Source organism: Gallus gallus, chromosome 4, assembly GCF_016699485.2.
Source record: "Gallus gallus isolate bGalGal1 chromosome 4, bGalGal1.mat.broiler.GRCg7b, whole genome shotgun sequence".
NCBI classification, from domain to species: domain Eukaryota; kingdom Metazoa; phylum Chordata; class Aves; order Galliformes; family Phasianidae; genus Gallus; species Gallus gallus.
The window spans coordinates 73,251,643-73,274,772 of NC_052535.1; the positions used below are offsets into that span (position 1 = coordinate 73,251,643).

Consider the following 23,130-nt stretch of genomic DNA (forward strand, 5'->3'; position numbering starts at 1 on the left):
TTATTTTTTATTTCAGGAAACTTAAGAGTTACTGTTTAATGCATGGGCGATATGTAGAGATCTTAATATTTAGCTAATACGTAGCTTTTTAATATTCCAAGTACGCTGTTTTATCTCTGAAAATCTTTGGGGTATCAAGCTGTTAATGTGATATTTAGAAATCCTTTTGCTGTAACCATTTCTTTAATTGCAATAGTGCAGTTAAAACTGCAAAACTGCAGTTAAAGGTAATTAGATACAATTTATTATTTTACATAATTTAGCACTAATTTCCTTCATCTGATTTTTCAAGTAGATTTGTTTCTGATTTAGATCTGTTTAGACTTCAGATGTCGTGGAACTTAAGTTTTTCCATGGATTTGTTGCAGTATTACATTCATTCTTTATATTCTTTAAATTATGTTACATTAACAAGTGAACTATGGACATACAAGGGGGTTCACTGTTATAGCTATTTTTTTTCCTCTGCTCTTGGAAAGTCCTGCATAATTCTGAGTACAAGACCAGTAAATTCAAGTTAAATTGATGGGCCTTTGTGGGCTAGTCATACTAACAGTATTGGGTCATCAGTATTGAAGTATTCTGATCGAAATTGGTGATCAAAAGCAGGACAAAAACCTTCCAGTGCTGCTTTGTAAATCATTTTGAAGCTTCTGGGGAGGAATGCTTTGTGTTTTAGTATGTCCAGAAGTTCAGACTTTTGATAAAATACAGTCTGCAGCAGCAAGCTGAGTGTGGCTTGACCAGCCTTTTAATGTGGGAGTGCTAGTTTAATTTGCATATTTAATGACTTGCAAAATTTTTGTGACAGTGCAGTTGTGCTTCTGTGTCAGTAGCTAATTGCATTGATTTTTTTTTTTGGTAGGTTATTCCTCAATGAGAGGTGTATTTTTTTAAAAGAATTTCTAAATAGCATATCATTTCAGGATGGAACACCATGTTGATTCCAAATTCCTCTTTTTTTTTTCCCCACCTAAATATTGCGTTCATTACTTAGCAGCTTGTAGGTGAGCTTAGATGCTTAAGTCAACTTGGGATGCATTCCGTTAAGAATGACTGCCAAAGTGATTGGGCAGGAGGAAATCATTAGGATTATCACTCTATTCCAGCCACTGGTTTCATTGTAATTCTGACCAAATTTTTAGGGGAATCAAATTCTAATTGCTAAACTGAAAATTGTGATGATGGTTCTCTAAAACTAAGAAATAAAAGGTAAGTAGTCAAACTGACATCCTGAACTCCTTTTGAATCTTTAAGTCAGCAAATTTCTTTTTACATGTGGTATGTGACTTAATGTGATCAGTGTTGGGATGAGAACTAGAAATATCTATGGACTGCTATACCACCAAACATAAATGTGTAGATGGCAATGAGCCAGCCCTCAGAACTCATAGCCTTTGTAGTTTTATGTGAGATGGTCTACAGAAATTCTGTAGAAACTCCAAAGCATAACTTTGAAAATATGTGAATGTATTTGACTATCTGGTATTTTTAAAAGATAATGTTGAAATAGAAGTGTTTGAGGATTTTTGCTGAAATGTTAATGGTTTTTGCTGAAATGATAACTGCTTTATTCTGAACCAAGTGGAAAAAATGTACTGTGCTCCAGCATGAATAAAAATAATAAGCATATATCTGTTTTGGCTGTTAATATCTGGAGTGTAAAATAGAGAAGGATTTCCTTGGTGCTTAACTGGAGGGGAGCATCTGTGGATAAATTTGACTCAAAGTACAGTTACATAACCCTTGATATAATATTACTTAACCAGCTTGCCATCTTTGCACTTAAAAAAGACTTTAGAAGGCAACGGAAGATGATAGAGAACTGGTGTGATTTCTCACTTTGTGCTGGAGCTAAGGAAAATTTTGAATAGAAGTTTTTCATATAAATATCTGCTCTTCTGTTATTTTCTCAGTGCTATCTTTTTAATATTATTAATGGGGACATAGAACAGAAACACGGTGGACAAAATTGTATGGACTTAAATGCAGGTTCATCTGGTTGACTTCAGATCTAGCAAAAGTTTTGGAGCAGAGCTCTGCTCGTTACTGATGAGCTGTAGGAAAGTTTGCTGACAATTCTTGCTGCAGGGAGTCAGGGCTCTGTATGAGTATTTTCATGACCAAGTAGTTATTAGCTGTTTTATTTTTCAACAGGTTGTTGTGTCCACTAACATTGCTGAGACGTCATTAACAATAGATGGTGTTGTGTTTGTGATTGATCCTGGCTTTGCAAAACAAAAGGTAAATACCGTATCAGTTGATCTGGTTTGATTAGGTAATTCTTCTTTGTAAACATTTTGACAGGTCTTACTCAACTGAAGTCTTGATGCTTAATCTTTTGCCTTTTTTATGCTTAGCTAGAACAGCATAAAACAGCTTAGAGAACAACTTTAGCCTTAAAAATTGAAATAAGATGATTTGAAGTTAGGTATGGAATGTCAGTTTCCTAGATACTTGATTAACTGAAAGTAAACCAAACAGGTGCTGAAAGTTACCTGTTTAAGTCATGTTAGCAGGGGAAGCTCTAGCACTAAAATGAGAAGAGAGAAACAATAAATACCTAGGCTAGTATTCTTTCTTGTCAGTGTTCAATGGGTGCTCTCAGCTCTGAAAATCACATATCGTGAAGCATTTCTTGGAACGCGAAGGGAGGTTCAGAGAACTGAAGTAGATTGCCTGCAGTCAAACCAAGAACTAAATAAAGAATAAAATTCAAGTCTTTTAAACGTAATTGAATTGTTTCAGTGGTAACTGTCTTCCTAACTTGGTTTCTTAAGGCTTTTCCTTTAACACTCATGCACGTTGTTAGCCTTTCTCACTTCTGCAGTCTGAGATACAGTTGAATGTGAGTACAGGCAATGCAGCTTAATACACAAATTGCAATCATCATTTAGGTTTAACTCTTTCTGCGAGTAAGTCTTCTGGCTGAATACTGTTTGTAATAAGAACTAAAGGTTTTGAGTGCAGTTTGTACCCGTTCATACCAGGAGGGTGTTAGACTATGAACCAAAGGAGGTTTTTGTCTGAAGTTGATGTTTTTTTCCTTTATCTTCTGTTTCATGAACCCTTGGGGTGGGCTGCTATTTATGTATAACTGCAATGAAAATATTGCAGTATATCCCACAGTATTTTGTATGTGAAAATCAACACGTGGCCTTGAAATAGTCTTGGTTTATAATCAGTGTGATTCTACAGTTGCATTCAAGCCTTAATGTTACATTCCTCTGACCTCTAGAACACAATTATTCAGCCTTATAATTGTATCAAGACAACTTGTTTTTGCGTGGAATTACTTGAGCATCAAGAGTGTGTTTAGCACTATAGAACAAATTAGACACATTAGTTCTGCCATGAAAATCTTATCTAAAAATACACACACATTTAAGGAGGATGGGAAGCCTGGCAGGAGATGATGTTAATAAAAGAATTAAAAGTAACTGCCGTTTTCTAGGCAGTTGTATGGAAGCTTTTTGTCAACTCATTCAAAGGACTGTGTAGCCAAAATTGTTTTTTCCTGACAGATTCATACAACTTGTGATTTCCTAGTCCAAAGTTGCATTTGAAAATAAATTTAAAGCTGTCTTTATTTTTGCGATAAGTCTTAGCATGACTGATGTTCATTCATCTCCTATTCCACTTTGAAATAGGTATATAATCCTCGTATCAGAGTGGAGTCTCTCTTGGTGACTGCAATTAGTAAAGCTTCTGCTCAGCAGCGAGCTGGCCGTGCTGGTCGTACTAGACCAGGCAAGTGCTTCAGGCTGTACACAGAGAAGGCTTACAAAACTGAAATGCAGGTAAGATTACTCTTTTTGGAATACATCTGTAAGAGCGCTTGGTCCAAGTAGCCAATTGCTGTGCTGCAAAGCAAGATCAAAATTTAAATGCTTGTTCCTCCAAGCACCGAACTACCCCGTACTGTAAATTTTCTTTTTCCTTCCCTTAGGATAACACATACCCTGAGATTTTGAGGTCTAACTTAGGATCTGTAGTGTTGCAGCTCAAGAAGCTTGGTATAGATGATTTGGTGCACTTTGATTTTATGGATCCTCCAGGTATTTATTTCATATTTTCTTGTCTGCCACGGGCATAGACGACTTCTGCAATCTTTAATTTTGTTGAATATTCTATACGATGACATGAAATATTATTTTCCGCTTTTTATTGTAATCCAAAAAGAACATCTTTGTTTATTTAGTGCTGTGCCTTACCAAAACAAGTATCTTAATAACACTATTTGCCTAAGAGCTTCCAGTGGAAACAGGAAATCTACTGAATGCCCCTTAGCTGCAAGGATATGACAAAATTATGTGCATTAAAAAATATCTATTGCTGAATTTTTTACTCATCACCTTGATTACACTTTCTAATTGCACATTAGTTAGCTGCATGTAAATAAAATTGGGTAGCATTTTTAAAGCTGAATACATGCTTTTTGGTTTAGTCTATAAAGTTAATGTGAATCTCTCTTCTAAAAGTATTAAATGTTAGGAATACCTTGAAAATAGCAGGGTTATGTTGCAAATTAGACTCAGATCGGTTTTCTATAAATACATCAAAGCTGGTTGAGTTTTTCCACCTAAAATAAAAATGTAATGTCCATAAGCATTTAAGCAGTTTTACTGAACTGCATTGTTTGTATGGTGGTGTGTATGTGTATGCTAGCTTAGCAGGCATCCGGATTCTTTTTTTTTTTGTCTTGTGGACTTAATATACACCTGCTGTAAGAAATGCAGATTTAAGAGAAGTTCTTAAAGGTTCAGATTGTGGAAGAACTTGGGTATCTAAAGCACAAGGTTGAAATTCTGGGACTGTACCCAGTTTGTTTTCTGTTGAACAAGAAACATGTCAGTGCACTGGGAGAAAATTGATATTACTAAGTGAATATTTAAGAATGCCTCTGCTGTTTGAATCTTGAAAAGTAGTACTCTTCAAATATTCAAAGACTTTGATCCAGTTAGTAGCTGTTCTAAGTAAGTGATTTTCATATACTAGTTCATTCACATATGGGTGTGTCTAATTGGATTTGGTAACAATTTTGTGTTTGGAAGCCAGCTGAATGGAGAGTGAAAAACAGTTATTTGTGCATTCTTGTTCTTGCTTATTAATAGCACTTTGATTAATATAACTACCTAAATATTTCTTTCAGCTCCTGAAACTCTCATGAGAGCCTTAGAGCTCTTGAATTATCTGGCTGCTTTAAATGATGATGGAGACTTGACGGAGTTGGGGTCCATGATGGCTGAATTTCCACTGGACCCACAACTGGCTAAAATGGTTATTGCAAGTTGTGACTACAACTGCTCTAACGAGGTCCTATCTATTACTGCCATGTTGTCAGGTAATATTAAGGAAAGGGATACCAAAGTGCAAATCTTCAGTCTGGGGGAAGTTCTGAGCTTTCCACATCAAAAACATAAGCAATCTGAAGTGATTTTTAATAAAAACTGCTTTGTCAGAAATTTAATCCATTATGGGTTTGCTTTTAGACCTGCAGCAAATAATCATTAATGTTAAGAAATCAACGTGCATAGATAGGATCAAACTTTCTGACTAACTTTTAGCTAAAATGCATTTGTTTGAGTCAGTAGAAAATTTCAGTCTAGTGGGATGGAAATCTATTCTTAGTTTCATAATCAGGACTAAAAATGTCGGCTCAACTGCTCTGCTTCTAAGGCAGTGAAATCTATTCTCTACTGTGCATTCTTCTGCACTTTGATACATGCCAGTATTTCCAAAAGAATTAGAGCACAAATTATACTGAACTGCTAAGCTTGTACATGGTATGATTTTTTTTAGTCATTAATTTTATTGGGAAGCTAAAGAGCATTCATTACTTCTAAAGGAAAGAAGGCAAGTTTGGGGGAGGGTGTATATTTTTAATAGTTAATTTGTGTGCACAGCTGTACTTTGCATAAAGTGAATAGCCCTGTCATAGCTGCTTGTCGAGAGAGATCTTGAGAGAAAAATGTTGTCAAGCAAGCCTTGCATCTCATTGCCCAGTTTACATAGATCTGACTTCATTTTAGAGTTGGTCTCTCTAGGACAAGCAGCAAGATTTTGTTCTTAGGAAAGTCAGGATGTTCTGTATTCATAATTATCGCTGTGTCTTTAGGGTGTGTTATTTAACAGGCTCTTTGCAGTTATACTGCTGGTTATGTGCTTAACTTGGACAACTAGAAAAAAATAATCCGAGTTTAAAATCTGCTTTGGTTAAGTCTTACAGTATATTCATATGAAAGTTTTTAAAAAGCAAGCTAAAATGTTTGTTGCAGAGTTATGATTGCTCAGACTCAGAGCAGATGGGCAGGGCAGAATCTTGGATTTTTTTTAAATTAACGGTAGGCTTAATTGCGGAGGTGGTGGTAGGTTGGTGCCTGTCTTTCTCTTGCCCCCAGCTCTTCCCTACCCACCCCAGAAACAGCTCCTAAAGGAAAATCTAGAAGACTAGTATTTTTGGTTGTTGTAGTCAGTTGATTTGTCTTGCTCCTCTTTCTATTGACATTTTTTTTTTTTACAACCCATTATTTTGTTTTAAGGTAATGTTTTTCTATGCTTTTTTTAACATTCGGCTTGAAGCCGGTTACTGTCGAGATAGTAACTAAAACTCTACATAAAGACTAAACAGCCCAGTTTTTGTGGACTGTTTTCCAAAAACCAGTGATGCAGTATCTGGTAGATAGCATACATAATAATGCCTTAAGTACATGCAAAGATTGGCTGGATGTAGATAGGAATCCAAGTATTAATAGCTTGGACTAAAATGAAAATTAGATACCAGAAAAGTGCAGAGAATAGTACAGAATAAGTCAGCAGATCAAAAAGTTGTAGTTCATTTAGAAGTTACTGTAGAGTTCTGTTGTCTTGCCATGGGATTTCACATACCTAACTTTTCCATAGAGCAAGTGCTACTAATCAAAACAGTGAATTATTTCAACTCACTCTATTACTGATTTTTACTTTTATTAGTGTGTTTGAAACTAAAATAGTCTATATTTTTGCTTTCAAATAGAGAATATAAAATACGGGGTATTTACTTTGCACCTGCATTTCAGTTTTATTTACTGCATTAGACTTTCTGATTTGTTACCATGTGATTCACTACTGCGGTTTGCATTTTTCTGAAATTACATCCAGTATTCAATCCAATATACTTCTGAAATGTAGTGGTTCTTGGGATTTTATGGGATTTCAAAATGAACACACAAAGGCTCTCATCTGTTGGGGACAGATGAGATTGGATTTAAATTATGAGCAGGCTATGTAGTCCTGGGGAAAAAATGGATGATTTGTAGTGTTAGCTGCAAAATTAATGCTTCTTCAGCATTAATTTCATTAAAATTTAAAGTTTTTAAAATTACATCTTCAGTATGGCTTCCTTTAAACTGCTTTTTTTTCTCCTGTTTATCTCTGTAAAGTAAGATCTATAACTACTTTGAATGTATTGCAAATTCGTATTGAAATTGCTAACCTGTAAGAATGTTGACAGACCACAAATATTATTGTAGCAAGCTTAATTCGTGGTCTTCAGTGGTCTGTACTTGGAAAGGGGATGTTAAAACCCATTTTTTAAATTCAACTCAGAGTAAGACCAAATCAGACTTTGGGGAGTATAACAGTGGGCAGAGATCATCACATCACAATTTTTATTTCAAGTAGTGTCAAAGGACGGTTTAACCTTCCACCACTACCGCTACCATCACAACTTTTAGTCTTAATATTTTCATTCACATATGCTTTTGTATACCAGTGCTGATAACAATACCATGTTGGGAAGATGACTTGACTGTACTGGTATGTTCTGTCTAGTAGCAGACTTGTAATAAAGCTAATTCTTGTTTAGACTGTGTTAGTGCAGCATAGTTACAAAACTACCTTCTGCTCTTATCCACTGCAGAGGATAGAGGCTTTGAGAAAGCAAACTTGCATTTCAAGTATTCCTTTATTATGACACTAGTTCCTGGTAGAGCTATCAGCACTGGGCCTTGAACCAAGATCTATTGAGAATTCCAGTATATATAGGTAACACTGATGGCCTTCAGAGTAGAGATTTTGATGCCTACGTATAATTCTATTAAAATAATCAGGTACTCTGTAGCTTTGAAACCCTCTTGTCTTACAGATGTGGTTAGGTGTTGATGTACCAAATCAAGGTAGTAAACAGTCCAAGATGCAGTTGGAGGCCATCCTGCCCTGCCCTATGCTCTGTGAACTGACCTAGCTAGGCCTTGTTCCTCTATCTGTGAATGCGTGACTCATCGATATGGGCGTTTGTGTTGGGCCCATACCAACCTTGTTTAGTCCCACAGTGTTTTGTTCGTCCCACGGAAGCAAAGAAAGCAGCAGATGAAGCCAAGATGAGGTTTGCCCACATTGATGGAGATCATTTGACGTTGCTGAATGTCTACCATGCTTTCAAACAAAGTAAGTGTGTACATGTTGTAGCAAATAACTTCATGCTTTTATGTGGCTAGATTTTGTTCCCCAGCTGTGTGGGCAGTTGAGAGACTAGGTAGGGCCTTTTTATACTATTCTAATGATTAATATTTTCTTTTAAGTATGTAAAAGAGCTATTTCATGCTACTTTCTTTAGGAGAGAGGATCAAAACCTAGTAAAGTGTTGCTTGGTTCATGTTTAAAAAAAAAAAAGTCTGGAGTCAGGCCACGTTTTTTTAATCAATGTTGGTAACCTTGAACAGAAGGAAGCAGGCTTTCCCATAATTAAGAAATATTGGAAATTTGTTATCTGATACTAATTATAGAAAAGTCAGCATAATTGTTCAGTAACTTTTCAGGGTGATCAGCACAGAGCATGTGTAATTTACCCTGGTTGTAAATCCAAAGAGTACTCAGTCTGGTTGGTGGTGAAAAGTAATGTTGTATGATCTAGCTGCATTTCTTGTGAACAGATGAAAAAAGCAACAATCTTTTATCCCAAGTAAAAACGTAGCACTTCTTTCTGTTGTAGTTTTGATATAGGAGTTCTGTGTTAAAGCAGTTCAAACACTGTTTATCTGATAATTCGAAATCAAGGATGTCTTCAGATTAATGACACAAATGTATGTATTCAAAACTCCTAAAAATAAAAGCCAAGAAACTTACAATCAAAACTTGCAACTGGGAGATACCTATTGATTGGTTCTGTTAGCTGTTCTGATAATAGGATCCAAATTGTCTTGTATGTATGTTCTTGAGCCAGTGCTTTCCTGCTCAGGTTACTCCCTTTTCCTTAATGAAACCAGCCTTAGATAATTCATCAAAGGGAAATGGCTGTTTGATGTCCTTGGCAGTAACTTAATACGTGATGAGGTCAGGGCCTAAATCTCTCAGGGCTACCAGCTGGAGTTGTTCTGTTTCTAAAAATACATGGAACCAAAATGTAGCGAACTTGGGCTGAAAAGACCAGGTCTTTCCTTGGTATATAGGAAATACGTGTTTGTCTGCTCCATTTAATGTGGGCTGCATGTAAAACATGAAGCAGCACTGTCTACTTTAACATGTAGTTTGAACTTTGGTTGCATGATGTAGAGTGGTGGTGGTTTGTCTTTTTTGTAGTTAAAAATGCATCCAGATACAGTAAATTTGTTTGACACATTTTGCTCTTGATCTGCTGGGAATTATATATTTTTAAGACTTAACAATGCACAGTAAAAAATAACTACTTTTGAATCATTATAATATTTTGTATTATTCAAGTTCATAACTGTATTGCATAATTTTGGTGCAGAAGTACCTTCTACAGTGAATTGGGTACATTTTGTCAAAATGATTTCAGTGGTTTTTAAAAGACAGACAAAATTTGTAGGCTGCTTAAAGATTTCTTTCCCAAGAGTCTGAGTCCAAGTCATATTATATCCTTATTAGGATTTAGGTAGTACAGTGGTGTTGATATTGTCTTGCAGAGTAAACTTCTGTTGTAGTGTTAACTTCTGTCTGCAAACAGAATATGTGTACTAGTGAAGACCAGGTGGTGTCAGTTTTCAAGGCATTCATTCACTTTTCTGCACCTTTTTTTTTTCCTGACTGATGTTCTCCAAAGTCCTCCTGTAAACATCTCACAGAATCATGTATTTTTTTATCACAAGCATGCTGTGTGTATATAATTATACATATTGTATATATACAAGCACATATTTTCAAATGCACTGAAATTAGTTATTGGTAGCAATTTTTTGGTCAGAAATTGGGGAACTTTTAAAACACATATGTTTTAATGAGACGAAGTATTTCACTTCTGGAAGAACCTATGCACTTTCCTTTTTGCAGAAAAAAAAAGTTTCTACTACTCTACTGCTTGGCTTTAGAGATATGTGGTTTTGCAGTGTTTAGCACGGAATTACCTGGGGAATAGTTTTCTGTTTGCATTTCACTGTGGAATGGAGTTTTCTCGTATTCAGAATCGGAATAAAAAACACAGATACTGTTTATACCTTCAACAATATGAAACAGTGCTGGGTCATGTTAAAGCGCACAATTCAAATGTCATAGAAAGCACTGTGCTGTGGTACTTAATGAATTTCACTTTTACTGTGTAGTGTACCAAGAAGTTCAGCATATGTCTGATTTTAAATGTAGGCTGTAAGATGAAGTACAGAAGCAACTTAAGATTTCCTCCAATTATTGAATGGAATTCAGTGAATTCAGTATTTCCATTCTGAATGGGAAATAATATAAACAATATATCTAATGAAAGAAATGCACTGAATAGGCTAAGAGCTGTTACCACTTACTTTAAAAAAAAAAAGTTATGGATATCTTTTCTTGGTTCATCTGACTGATCAGTCAGTTACTTGGTGTTTTATTCTAATTGGATAAAATACTTATTTTTGATTCATGTTTTTTAATATTGCAGATCATGAGTCGGTTCAGTGGTGCTATGACAACTTCATTAACTACAGGTCCCTGATGTCTGCAGACAATGTACGCCAGCAGCTGTCACGAATCATGGATAGATTTAATTTGCCTCGTAGAAGCACAGATTTTACCAGCCGAGACTATTACATCAATATAAGAAAGGCATTAGTTACTGGGTATTTCATGCAGGTATGTGTGTGTTTTTGTAGGGGAAGCAGTTCAGTTTCATGTTGCTTTTAGTGTTAGCGTGGTTGCTATCACTCATCAAAACTTGAGGAATATTGACTGGTTGTGATTCAAAGTAAAATGTTTAGTCAGACTTCACTTGGTGCGGAAGTTGTAGACAATCCTGCAAGTTCGAAAAATACAGTTTCTGGCCTGACCAGTCAAGAATTGATTGTGTGAGTACTTCGACAGCATTATGAAATCAGTAACGTAATACACATCTCAGTAACATTGGTGCTAGCTGTCTGAGCTTACCACAAAACTTCTGAGGATGAATTATCCTTATCCAATTGAGTAGGAATTAAATTCCTTAATAGCCAGACTGCTTAATCCAATACTCACAGATTAATTAAATCTCTGATACCACGGTAGAGGCTTCACTTTCCTGATGAGCCCACCATTTGACTGTTGTTTTATCTATGATGTCTTAGTAGAGGAAAGCAAGGACGAATGATAAAGAAGGAAATGGTAGCAGACTCTACCTCTCTGGGTCTTTTTCTCCATAGGTGGCTCAGCGAGCCTATCCCAAAATCTTGTTGTCTTTGATCCTTTACCAGATTTAATTGTAAGTGGGTAGAATTGTAGGGATTAGAAGATATCCCTCTGGATATCATCTAGTCCATCCTGCTGTAAACTATATTTTGCCACCTCAAACAAACTGAGCAGCCTGAGGAGATTTCTAGAAAGATTTTACAGCAAAAGTGTATTTTACCCCCTCACTCAAAATTATTGAGCTGAATCGAGAGATAGCTGTGGTAGATTTGTTGAAGGTATTTGAAGTCAAAGCCATTTCAACAGTTCTACTCTTTAATCTCCATGACACTGTGGTACCTGACTTCAACTCTGAGCCTTCTTTCATCAATTCCATGTTGCTATGTGCCAAGTTCAGTAGAAAAACTGTTTATAATGCCTGAAACAGGAAATGTTATTTATCCGCAGCTGCAGGACTTAAAAATTAAGTCTATGTGCATGTTGTGCCTTCTGTTTGCAGAGATTCTCTGGCATTTGGGGGCTCTTGTTAAGAATACCTGAGTAATGAAATGCACGCATCAGTTTTATCTGCTTGGTACAGAGCATGCATTGAATTTGAAGTGTGAGCGGTTGCAAAGTGTGTTCATGTACAATGGGTAGTCTGTGCAAGCAAAGTAGTAAGGTCTGTGGGCACATGCTGGTTAGCTTGATTTTTGAAGCTCCTGAATTTAACAATATAGTCTGAAATGAGAAAAACAGTAGCAGCCACTGTTCTGATATAGTTCTTGACTACTGTATTTTCTAGTTTAATTGCCATTTGCCCTAGAAGCAGTCATAAAATGCCACTTGTTCAGTACAATAGGAGTATCTGTATTAATTGAGGCCTGTGGCTGATGTCTGACATTATGTGCCTTCAGGGTATTTTATTAACTGTTAGAACAGAACCACTTAATTAACAGGAGAGCTGTAAACTTGCCTGCCTTCAGTTGTGTCTTAGTCACTGATAATTACAGAGTTCATGTTGGTTACTGACCATCTTACCCTTCGTATTTAAATACAAACAACTCTGTAGAAAAGCTTCTGGAATGACATACTGCCAAGAAGTTAAGTATGTTGTAAAGCTTTTGTGCAGGGTCTCCAGTTTCACCACAGTTTTTACAGGGGAAAACTTGTTACTAGAAACAATCAAGAAACTGTTTCAACATGACATATCTGAATATGTAGAGCATACATAAAATAGAGCAGGAGTACTTGGAAAATCTCGTAAGAAGCTACCCATTAAAAATAAAATGTGTTAGAAAATAAAAATAGCACAACTGAAGCTTTGATACTTACAGTATGTTTTGCTTAAATACCTGAAATCACACGTGTTAGTCATGAAGGAAATCTTAGAATTTTTGTGACTTGGCTTTGTGAAAGTACAGCTTTATCTGGTATGGTTGTCTTTTTAAGAGTAGGAAATGCCAGAGTTCGTTAACTAAATTTAAATGCTGTGGAAAGAGTATCTTTACATACATTGCAGCTCAGACATGCATGTGAGAGAACTTTGGCTTTCCAAAGGACGTTCCAGACCCTGAAGTTACTCAAACATTTGAAAGATGGAGACAAAAAAGCCCAACAGTTCTTGCTCTCAACACTGTTCTGTTTGTCTTCAAATTAAGCTTGGAACCTTTTTGGAAAACATGGCTTAATTAAACACAGGTGATATCAGGGTCATTACAGAAGATGAAAGTCAATAACCTGTGCTGTACGAAAAGTTAGGTGTTGAGGCTGCTCATTAAAATCTCATTCTTGCTACTACAGAGGTTTTGGTACTGCTTTGTATATATTAAAGTCTGTATGTAATCATATTCCTACAGTAATAGGTATTAAAATAAAGCTACAACATGAAGGTGGTCACCGGTGCATTTAATGGTATTCACTTCTCTGAAGGATTACAGAATACAATTTTTAATAGCTTTGGAAACACAGTTGCATGACGTAAGAGCAGAAATTTCAGAAATCAAAGCAACAGCTATTGCTCTTCAGAACCTACTATCATTCATTCTTTCAAGAAGAAATAGGAGAAAGAATGAATTCCATAAACTGTTGAGGCCAACCTGCCAAAATTAGTAGCCTTTGTTATTGTAAGCGCATTCAACTTGGACAGTGTTTGATACGTTTACCTCAGAATCTGTGGTTGGGCTGTGTTATGTAATATGACGGACAATATAAGCACACTTAAAACTTTAGGGGTGGAACAGCAACTCAATTTGTAATAAAATTGTGATGATCTTGAAAACAGTATTGGGGAAACTGGAACTGGAATGTTTTTTTTACAGTGGCATGTTCCATGGCTTCTGTTTGAGTTTTTTGTCCTAATGAAAAGCATTATACATTATCAGCAGGTGGGATTTTCTCAGTCTGCAGAGGAGTCCGTTACAGGAAGAGATGCATGGGCTGCCTTGGATCCTTATGATCCTTTTAGGGTTGTGTTTATGCAGCATACATCATGTAGTCAACTGTGTTTAACTTCTGGCTCCGATTTCCAGCCTCATTTGCAAATGTTTCATGTTAATACGTGACAAATTCTTTGAGAAACTCTAGGTTCAGGTTTGGTCCCATGTGCCTTCCTTAGCACTGTTTGTCTCTGGAAAATGAACCTGTTTGATAGGTGTGCTCAGTATGGTTCTGTGGTTTCAGGGGAAGCCTGATTTTTTTTTTAACTGAAAAAAATCACTGAATCACAGAATGATTGAGGTTGAAGATGATTTTGCCCAACCACCAAAACTGACTTCTGTGAAAACAAAATCGGAAGAGTGTCTCATTTCAGAGCTCATCTGTTACATTTTCCCCCCCCATGTCCTAGCATCCTTAAGCAAGAATCCTTTTGTGGTCAGTTGTTACACCTTTCTAGCCAATCTGCCATTTGAAGCCTGGGAGAGGGGTCTTTTGATCTTTCCTTTCAAAACGTTTCTTTAACCAAGCAGATGTCTAAACACATTTTGCAGAGAAGTACTTGGGTTTTGTTTTCCTAATCTCTAGGAACTTCAGTTGTGCTTTTTTCTTTTCTTCATTTCTAAAGATGAAATTTTATTTCCTGTAGTTAGGAACTTGAGAACATGTGCCAGCATGACATTGACCAGTCCTTTGCACCTCTCTCCTCTGCTCCCCGTATTCAGAGAAGGTGCAGAATTACCGATGTCTTGTTTTTTCCATCCTTCCTGACAGTAGGCACCTGGACTTGTCCTGTGCTGTCCTTTCCATGAGACCTCCCTATCAGTTGATTTAACTTAATTAACTGAACAAAGTAGCAGAAAACAGTTAACATTCTCTGCCAGATCAACATAGTACACTGACTTGTTGAAAGGTAAAACAAGCAATAGAGCCTTGCATAAAGGAGAGCTTGGATCATACATCTGTATCATATCTACATGTCTAGATATCGTATATCTACAAGCAAGAGAAGGATAGGAGAGATCAAATCCCTTTTCCTGGTATCGGGGAGCCAGTATGCTGTATTTTACAGGCACTGGAACTGGTTGCATGCCAGGAGTGCAGAGGTGCATAAGTTTATACGCTGTCTCCTGTGCGTGCTCATTTGCTCACTTACATCAGCATTGGTGCTTTCCAGAGCCCATTTTAAATTCTTTCAGCACGGTAATCGTGCAGGATGCTTGCACCTTCAGAGAAGAAGCAGAATTACCTTTGTCATCAATGCTGAAACAGCTCTGTCCAGGGGTGAGCAGGAAGATGTAGTGGCAGATAACTGGATCATCGTTGCTTGCTGTGGAGCCATCGCTTCACTGTGCACATTTCATTGCCATTACTGAACCTGAAATTAGCTATCATTCTGTCTGCTAACAAGCATACTTGGAAGAAACATCTAAATAGGATAAATACTGTGGGCTTGTTATTGTCTCAGAATTGAAATAAATTGCAATAGAATGCAACCACTTAAAGGTGACTTAATGCTGATATCAGGGTTTTAAGATGACATTTTTTTCTAATTGGAGTTATTCTAGTCTTTTTCCTACTCTAGAAATTTAGAGCTAGCTGTGCTTTTCTTTTGCATTTTTATGAATCTTCTTAATTAGTTATATCAATCTTTTTACTTCAGAATTGCACAAATAGAACGCTTCACTATAAATTATGCAGAAAAGGAAATGGTCGTATGCATTTGAGGGAAAGTAAATGCTGCTACTTTACTGTTTTTAATATATCTGGGGGTGATGGAGGTGGTAAAGGTAAATTGTATTGATTTTAAAATCAGCAGAACACAGTTTTGTAGAAAAAACTAAAACTGATCGTGTTGTCCTTCTGTAGGAAGAACAGCAGCAGCCAAAACACTTACATACATTTGTACGCATGCTCGCTTCTGGAAAAATGAAATTTATTTTTAAAAACAGAATAAAAAGCATAATTCAGCACTCACGTGCGCTGTTGTTGTGCCACGTCTGAAACAGATGAGTTACTGGTCTGCTCTGGTTTGCAGCTGTACTGCCATTCAGTTCTGCAAATTTTGGGTTGAGCTGAATAAAATTAAGCCCGGGTTGTTATGGGCAGTGCACTGTTAGTTTCCTTTTAAAAGTGCTTAAGTTGGCTCTCCAGACTTGAAAATAAAGTAGTTGTATAATGTCTGAAGTCTGGGGTGAGAACAGCTGATGATTATGGAAATGGATTATGGAAGTCTTAGGTAGGAATGTCATAAAATGTAACAGAGGTGCATTTAGAAGTAAATAGCTTGTTGGAAAGCTCTTGTCCTGATGTAGAATCTGAGGTAACTGTTGGATTGGAAGTCCTGTGATCTTAATCTAATAAATGTGATTTACCTCTGAGGAGGCAAAAAAAAAAAAAAGTAAATGTAGGAATTAAAACAGTTGAAAAACAATGAAGCATACAGTCTGTATTAGAGGAAAGTAGCTAATGATGATATGATTAAAAATGTCTTTTGCACGTCTTTCTAGCAGTTCTGTTCTGTTTAATCTTTTTATGGTATTTTTGTACGTATAAATGACGAAATAACTGCAAGGGTCATCTTGAATTTCCAGTATTGGAAGGTTATTTTTAGTTACACGTACTTCTAGATTAACTGTTCTTACAGAGAACATCCTTCTAAGGGTAACTGATTGCTTTACCAAATCTTAATGAGCTCAGGTATCAGATCATCTTGGTGAGGCAGACATTCTACCCTTTCACAGAGCGAGAAGCTTGGTCAGGGGGGTTAATTGATTTTTACCAAGGTCATGGCAGAAGTATGTTGCTGAACCTACATTTTTCAGCTCTGAAGCTTGTGCTGTACCAAGGCTGTTCTTCCTTCTGGACATGTCAAATTTCCCATTCTAACTGGACTGACACTTTTTTTTTTTCAAGCTCACCATGAGGGAATTTGTAGAATAATGGATACATCAATAAAATTACTACTGAAATACTGCATTAGTAAAAGCTTGACATGATAATATAGCTACTGTAGGACCAATAAGCAGCAGCTGCAGTGTGCTGGGAGGAGTTGTCTATGCCAGATCACAGCTGATTGTGGTGCTCACAAACCTGTCTGTTATATATTGCCTTCAATAGTGTTTGCATTGCTGCTGTACTAATAATTCTTCCTGGTGAGAACTATTCTTACATGTTGCTTGAATTGTATATTAGTGTATACGTGTAAGGCAATTAGCAGAAACTGACGTCTTCATTGTGTGTGCAAAAAAAATGTGAATACTTCAAGTGGTCCAGTAACGTGCTCAATGTAGACAAGGTTTCAAAGCTGCAATGAAGTATTTTGGATGCAGTGTTTTGGTGCTAATGAGTTGTTCTCTTTTTACTTAGGTGGCGCACTTGGAACGAACAGGGCATTACTTAACAGTAAAAGATAACCAAGTGGTACAGTTGCATCCTTCCACTGTTCTTGATCACAAACCGGAATGGGTGCTTTATAATGAGTTTGTCCTTACAACGAAGAACTACATCCGGACATGTACAGACATCAAACCTGAATGGTAAGCAGAAAGTCGTAAAGAAGTTGTGAACTACTGCAAAATGGTTTGACTTTTTTTTTTCCCATCATAGATGGTCTTTTCACTTTTCATGAATCCAATATTATCAAAACAATTTGGGGAATGACAATTGTATGGACTAGTGAAATTGTAGATGACTTTTCTTTGTGGATACCAGTTTCTGGCTTTTGGGAGTTGTGTGCAAAACTCAGGTGCTCAGGCTCTATGTGCAGTGTGTGGAGAGACCTTTGACTTCAGAGCTTGTTAAGTCAGTTCCAGAGGAGCTGCTTAGAGATGCTACGTTTGGGAGTGTGTCCCAGCACTTCTTTGTGTGCCAAAGAGATGCTGGCAGATGCCTCAAGATCTAGAACCTCTCATGGCTGTTTGTGCCCCTATGTTTTTTTTTTTTTTTGTGAGGATCTGACCAGGATTCAGTGCTTTCTTAAAATAAGAAGGGAAGTTGTGGTAATATTGGTAGAACCTGCCTTGTCATAATACTGCTAGTCAGTAGGATGCATATCAAGGAATTGAGAGGCCTGGTACTCAGTCGACAGTGGAGATCTGAATCTTCTCCCCTGTCTTTAAAGTTATACCTGATCTGTGAAGTTGTAAGCCTGGGGGAATATGGGAGGTTTTTCAGCTGTTGTTGAAATAGTATGTTGCATAGAAGGGCTTGTAAGTCAAATAGCACAGGGTATAGGATGCTTACTTTTGTATTTTAATGCATAATACTGTTTCAAATCCTTCAGCAGAAATCTTTCTGAATAAGCACTGTAAATGCTGAAGCAGAATTATAGCATCTCTCTTGACTGAGGTTTTTAAGCTTAAACCAGCTAAGAGTGAACTGCTACTCTTGTACAAGCTGATACTTAGGTGGGCATAATTGCGTGCTCTTTTGTTTTGGACTTGGGCACAGGATTGAAACTTAAATGTGTACTCTCTCATTAACCTCAGACATGCAAGGTGGGGAAAAAAAAAAGGGTAGTATTTGTTTCAGTCAGTTGTAGAATTTGTATTGGATGCATCTTAAAGCTGGAGTATTAGTAATCAATTTTTCCTTTTTTGACAGGCTGGTGAAAATTGCCCCTCAATATTATGACATGAGCAATTTTCCACAGTGTGAAGCAAAGAGACAGTTGGATCGCATCATTGCCAAACTTCAGTCCAAGGAATACTCACAGTACTGAATTTATGCTTTGAACTGAAGTTATTCAGAGGACAGCTTTAAAAGATGAATGGATTCAAAGTTCAAGTTGTGCTCTTCACTTTGGTTCAATAATGGCCTTTTATTTGAAAGCTTTTTAATTTTTCTTTACAGTAAATATTCCATTCTGATTTCATAAATTAAACATTTATGCCTCCCTTTTGTGTTGACACTGTAGCTCATACTGGAAAAGCTGATCAATGTTTTGCAGTTTATTGAAAGTAGTTCTATATATAACAATGTTATAAGCATTTCTTTAGAAATGGTTGAAAATGCTTCTAAAAATGTGATTATCGACCATGGTATGCATGATCGTTGTAATTGTTGACATTCCTTTTAGAAGTTGTGAAATGTTACAACTTGTGCTTATGTAGACACAACCTTCAGCTTCAGTACAAAGGTACTGACTTCAATAAAGTCTATTTATACTAATTTTGTGCCCACAGTATGTCAGTATCTCAGTTATTTTGATGGAAATGTGAGAAGCCACTTAGTCTCATTACACTGTTGTTTTATTGACATGGCAGTAGTATAATACTAAAAAGCACAGATGCTCGAGCAGCAGAGTGGTGGTGGCATCAATATTCTACATGAAGTCTTAATCTCTTGCGAACTTCTTTAAGTTACGTAGAGAATTCTTTAAAAACGGAATGTTTTGCATGCATGCAAATTTCTTTGGAGAATGCATTCTTGAACCATTCACTGTTGTTTCCAGGGCAGAACTGTGGTAATATGTCCTATAAAGTGAAGCATCTGTGGCTGGTAGGAACTTGACCTACTGGGCAGTGTTCAGATACCCTTTCAGATAAACACAATACCGTAAGCCACGCTGTAGTCAAATTAAACGTCAGTATTGTCATTTTGTACTGATATTTACTGAAATACAACTTGACAGCATTTTCAAGATAGGAAGGTAATTTCATGGGGAATTTTACTTAGTAAGATTTAATACTTGGTCAGATTTTGAGGGTTTTTTTCCTTCCCTGGAATAATACATTTGAGATTCAGTTCTTCTGGCAAAGAGAAGCTGGAGAAGCTCTTGCCAGAACAGTTTCCCCTACAGTGGGAGTTGTTGTCACTTCCAGCGTGAGTTTTTTGTCATGCTTTAGGGCATGTTTTGCCTGGAGACTTGGCAGCCAGTCTCAGTTATGCTACTGGAAGACTAATCTTAAGCCATAGGTGTATCCTGTGTAAATTGCAGGTTAAACACGTGGCCATTAGATGAGTTGGAATTAAGTAATTTCAGGATTCTCTTTCAGCTCTAACTTTTCTTTTTGAAATGCAGTTTGGTGGAGAGTAAGTACAGAAGCTGTGAAAACTCCTTAGCAATGAAAACAGCAATATAGAGAGAAGCATGTGTGAAGGTAAAGTTGATTGAATTTACAATACACAGTGGGACTTGAGTCTTCCCCAGGCTCAGTAACAAAGTGAGTGAGTAGGGGATTTCCCCCGCTGGAGGAATGTTGAAATTGGTCTGGTGTTGTTCGTGGGCTGCCCTGCTCCATGTAAGAACTGATGAGATAGACTGACCATTTATAAAATGTTGAACTCAAAATTGGGTTCTCTGATTGCAGTTAAGAGTTATTAATGACAGATGGTCTGAACAACTAAAGCTTTGATTTTAAAACTGTACTCCTAAACACATTACTTTACAAAGTTTTGCTCTAGAGTAATTCTCAAGTTCAGTACGTGGTGTTTCAGAATTCCCTGTCCTTCAGGGGGAGGGAAATGCGGAATGCTGAAAAATGGCTGCCCTCAGGTAAGAATTTCTCTGGCATTTCTGTGCAGCCTTCAGCTAAATGGTGTAGAACCACCTGTGAAACTTTCCCTAGGTATGGCAAGGTCCACAAACAGAGCCAGAGCCAATTCTCAGCATGAAATCCCTTGAGGACCCCAGAAGCAGCTGCCATGGATTGCAGTAGATTTGGTGCTTGAACTGGGGAGCAGATGGGTATTGCTGTGAGTGGAACTTGACACTGGAGAAACTTGGGCTTTTTTGTTTTTTTTTTCTTTATAAATTGTCATACCCACAAACTCAGCTTGTTTGTGAGTATGACAGTCAACCTGGGATCTTTCATTCCTGTGCATCTTTGCTATCAGGAATGCAAATACTACTGGCCAGATTAATGTCCTCTGACAGCTGTGCAGCCCTGCCATCTTCCAATTAAGTCAGTGACACCTGTGCAATCCACCTGAAGGCTCTGGGGTGCACCAGTGTCATTGGCTTAATTGGAAGGCTGTCGGGTTTCACAGCTGTCACTGGGGACTGAGGAGGCCAAATTCTCTCTTCCCTCTTGGCAGTTGGAATGCATGCGATGGCAATCAGCTTGGCTGTTGAGACCTCGCTGGAATCTGCGGGCTAGCAGTTTGAGAAGATGCTGAAGCACAAGCATCTTGGGAATCTGGTGAACTTGATATGTGCGTGACTTTGTGTTTGTCATCATGATTCCTTGGAAACACTTTTCGCAGTGAAGAACTGCCGTTCAGAACATTTGCAGTGCTCGAGTTCAGGGCTGGAGTGTTTCCTGGTATAGGATTACATGTGTTAACGTGGACAATGGAGGATGGAATGGCGGTAGTGTTGGAGTGGGAAAGCTCATTGTCCTACTATGGACACAGTGCAGTCAGGTTTTACTGCACAGTACTGCTGTGTGGTTTGTTTTTTAAACAACAAAGTAGTTAAGGATTGAGGATAGTAACAGACAAGCTTAAATCACTGTGTATTGAGTGCAAACCTCATTTAGAAGTAGCTTTAGAGCCATGTAGTATGTGAGGAGAAGACAACTAATAAGTAACCTGTGAAAGAGTAATGGAAGGTGCAATGTGACTTGCCAGATACTATCTAGGTCCTAATGGGAAAGTATCTGGAACTCTCAGCTGCTGTTACCTTAGGCATACAGTGGTTACATGCAGAATAACTTGATTTTGAGTATGGGCTGTTTTTCTTAAGCATTTTGAAAGCTGGAGCTTCGTTCCCTCTTCTTTTTCCTTATGGAAAAGCTGTCAATAACAGTGGCCTGGAAAAAAACAAAAGGAGACTGAGAGAGATCTGGTAATTGGTCTGTTTTATCTATAAGGGTACGAAAGTCACTGTGCACTTCATGGCGTAGTTGTAAGAAATTGCACTTGGTACTCAACATAACTGATTTTGGCTGCTTAGATTGCAGTAAATAGGAAAAAAGTTGGAATTAACAAAATGGGGGAGCTGTCTATCTAATGGCAGATGGGATTTAAGGCTCCCATGCACTTTTTGTGAAGTACCACCGTTAACTGAAATAATTGGAATTTTTTAACCTCTTCACATTTTCATAAGTGGTAGCAGCACCCAGAAATGTTTGCTTTCTGTTTTGGAGCAGTGCAGATCTGTGCTAGGAAGCATCTGTGAATGACGCTGAAATGCTCCGTGCTGTGGCTCTTTCTGCTGGCTGAGGGAGCGAGGGATTCTGAGTGAAGTACGTTCCAGTTCCAGATGCACCTGACCAACCTTAGCCATCTGCTGTTCCGCTGTGTTCCCTGCCTTACTGATGTCTTGTAAATTGCTTGGAGTGTTCATAATACGAGCTAGGGGTGTCAGTGTGTTTCAGGCTACTGCAGCCTGCGTGCAGCCAGGGGCTGGATGAGGTGATCTCCTGAGGTCCATCCCCTGCTGTTCTGAGATGCTGTGAAGAATCTCTCCGTGAGGATTAGTTGGCTACCTGCTTTGGGACGAGCTGAAAGGAAAAGCAGTGCTTGCTTTGTCTACACTGATAATTTTTTTTTTTTCCCCTAGAGGAATTGTGTTGGTTCTTTTTTGTTTGTTTGATTTGGAGATGCATGGTTTGTATAAAATGAACTATTTATACTGCAGGACTTTTTTTTTAATGTGTTAGATAGTACAATAGTACTAAATCAAAGTATATATATATTTTTAAAGAGGAGGGTCTTCCATCCTAATAGTGCTTCTGTATAATACCTCAAAGCAGTGAAGGGCTAACATTGATGTGCGGTGATGTTTAGGTTTGTTAGAGGTAGTGCTGGTGACTGAGTATATGAAGCTGTGTTTAGGTACGTCTCTCTTACATTATGGATACCGTGTTTATATCTCCAGGGATTCTGTAGCATCCAGATTTTTTTTTTTGTCTGAGATGGGAATAAATGGTGAGATTGTGCTTCTCTGCCTTTGTTATGAACAAAGAAACAACCCAAACTTTTGAGCGATCTGTAAACAGATGCAAAGGATCTGCACTGCAGTCCTATTTGCAGTTATACTCACAGATCTGTTCATCTATTGTAGGTGTGCTCACTGAAGGTGAAGTGCTGTTGGTACAGCCCAGTTGGTGTTGGTGTGTTCTCTAATAGTCCAGGCAGTTCTGCATGACGGTAGTACCACAGTCTGATCACTTCCTCACTATTGGGATAAAG

The 23,130-nt window shown here is 37.5% G+C and overlaps 1 protein-coding gene across 2 annotated transcripts in view; it reads left to right on the forward strand.

Annotated features, from left to right (window-relative positions):
• The window catches only part of DHX15 (DEAH-box helicase 15), a 41,232-nt gene extending 22,071 nt beyond the window's left edge, over positions 1–19,161 (forward strand). For both annotated transcript variants that reach the window (NM_001031159.2, XM_046940191.1), the window contains exons 7-14: positions 2,158–2,244; positions 3,651–3,800; positions 3,950–4,058; positions 5,153–5,344; positions 8,305–8,427; positions 10,856–11,046; positions 17,359–17,528; positions 18,595–19,161. In NM_001031159.2, the coding sequence (NP_001026330.2) occupies positions 2,158–2,244; positions 3,651–3,800; positions 3,950–4,058; positions 5,153–5,344; positions 8,305–8,427; positions 10,856–11,046; positions 17,359–17,528; positions 18,595–18,712 (1,140 nt within the window). In that variant the 3' untranslated portion in view covers positions 18,713–19,161. The remainder of the gene's footprint in view (positions 1–2,157; positions 2,245–3,650; positions 3,801–3,949; positions 4,059–5,152; positions 5,345–8,304; positions 8,428–10,855; positions 11,047–17,358; positions 17,529–18,594) is intronic.
• The last annotated feature ends 3,969 nt before the right edge of the window (positions 19,162–23,130 follow it).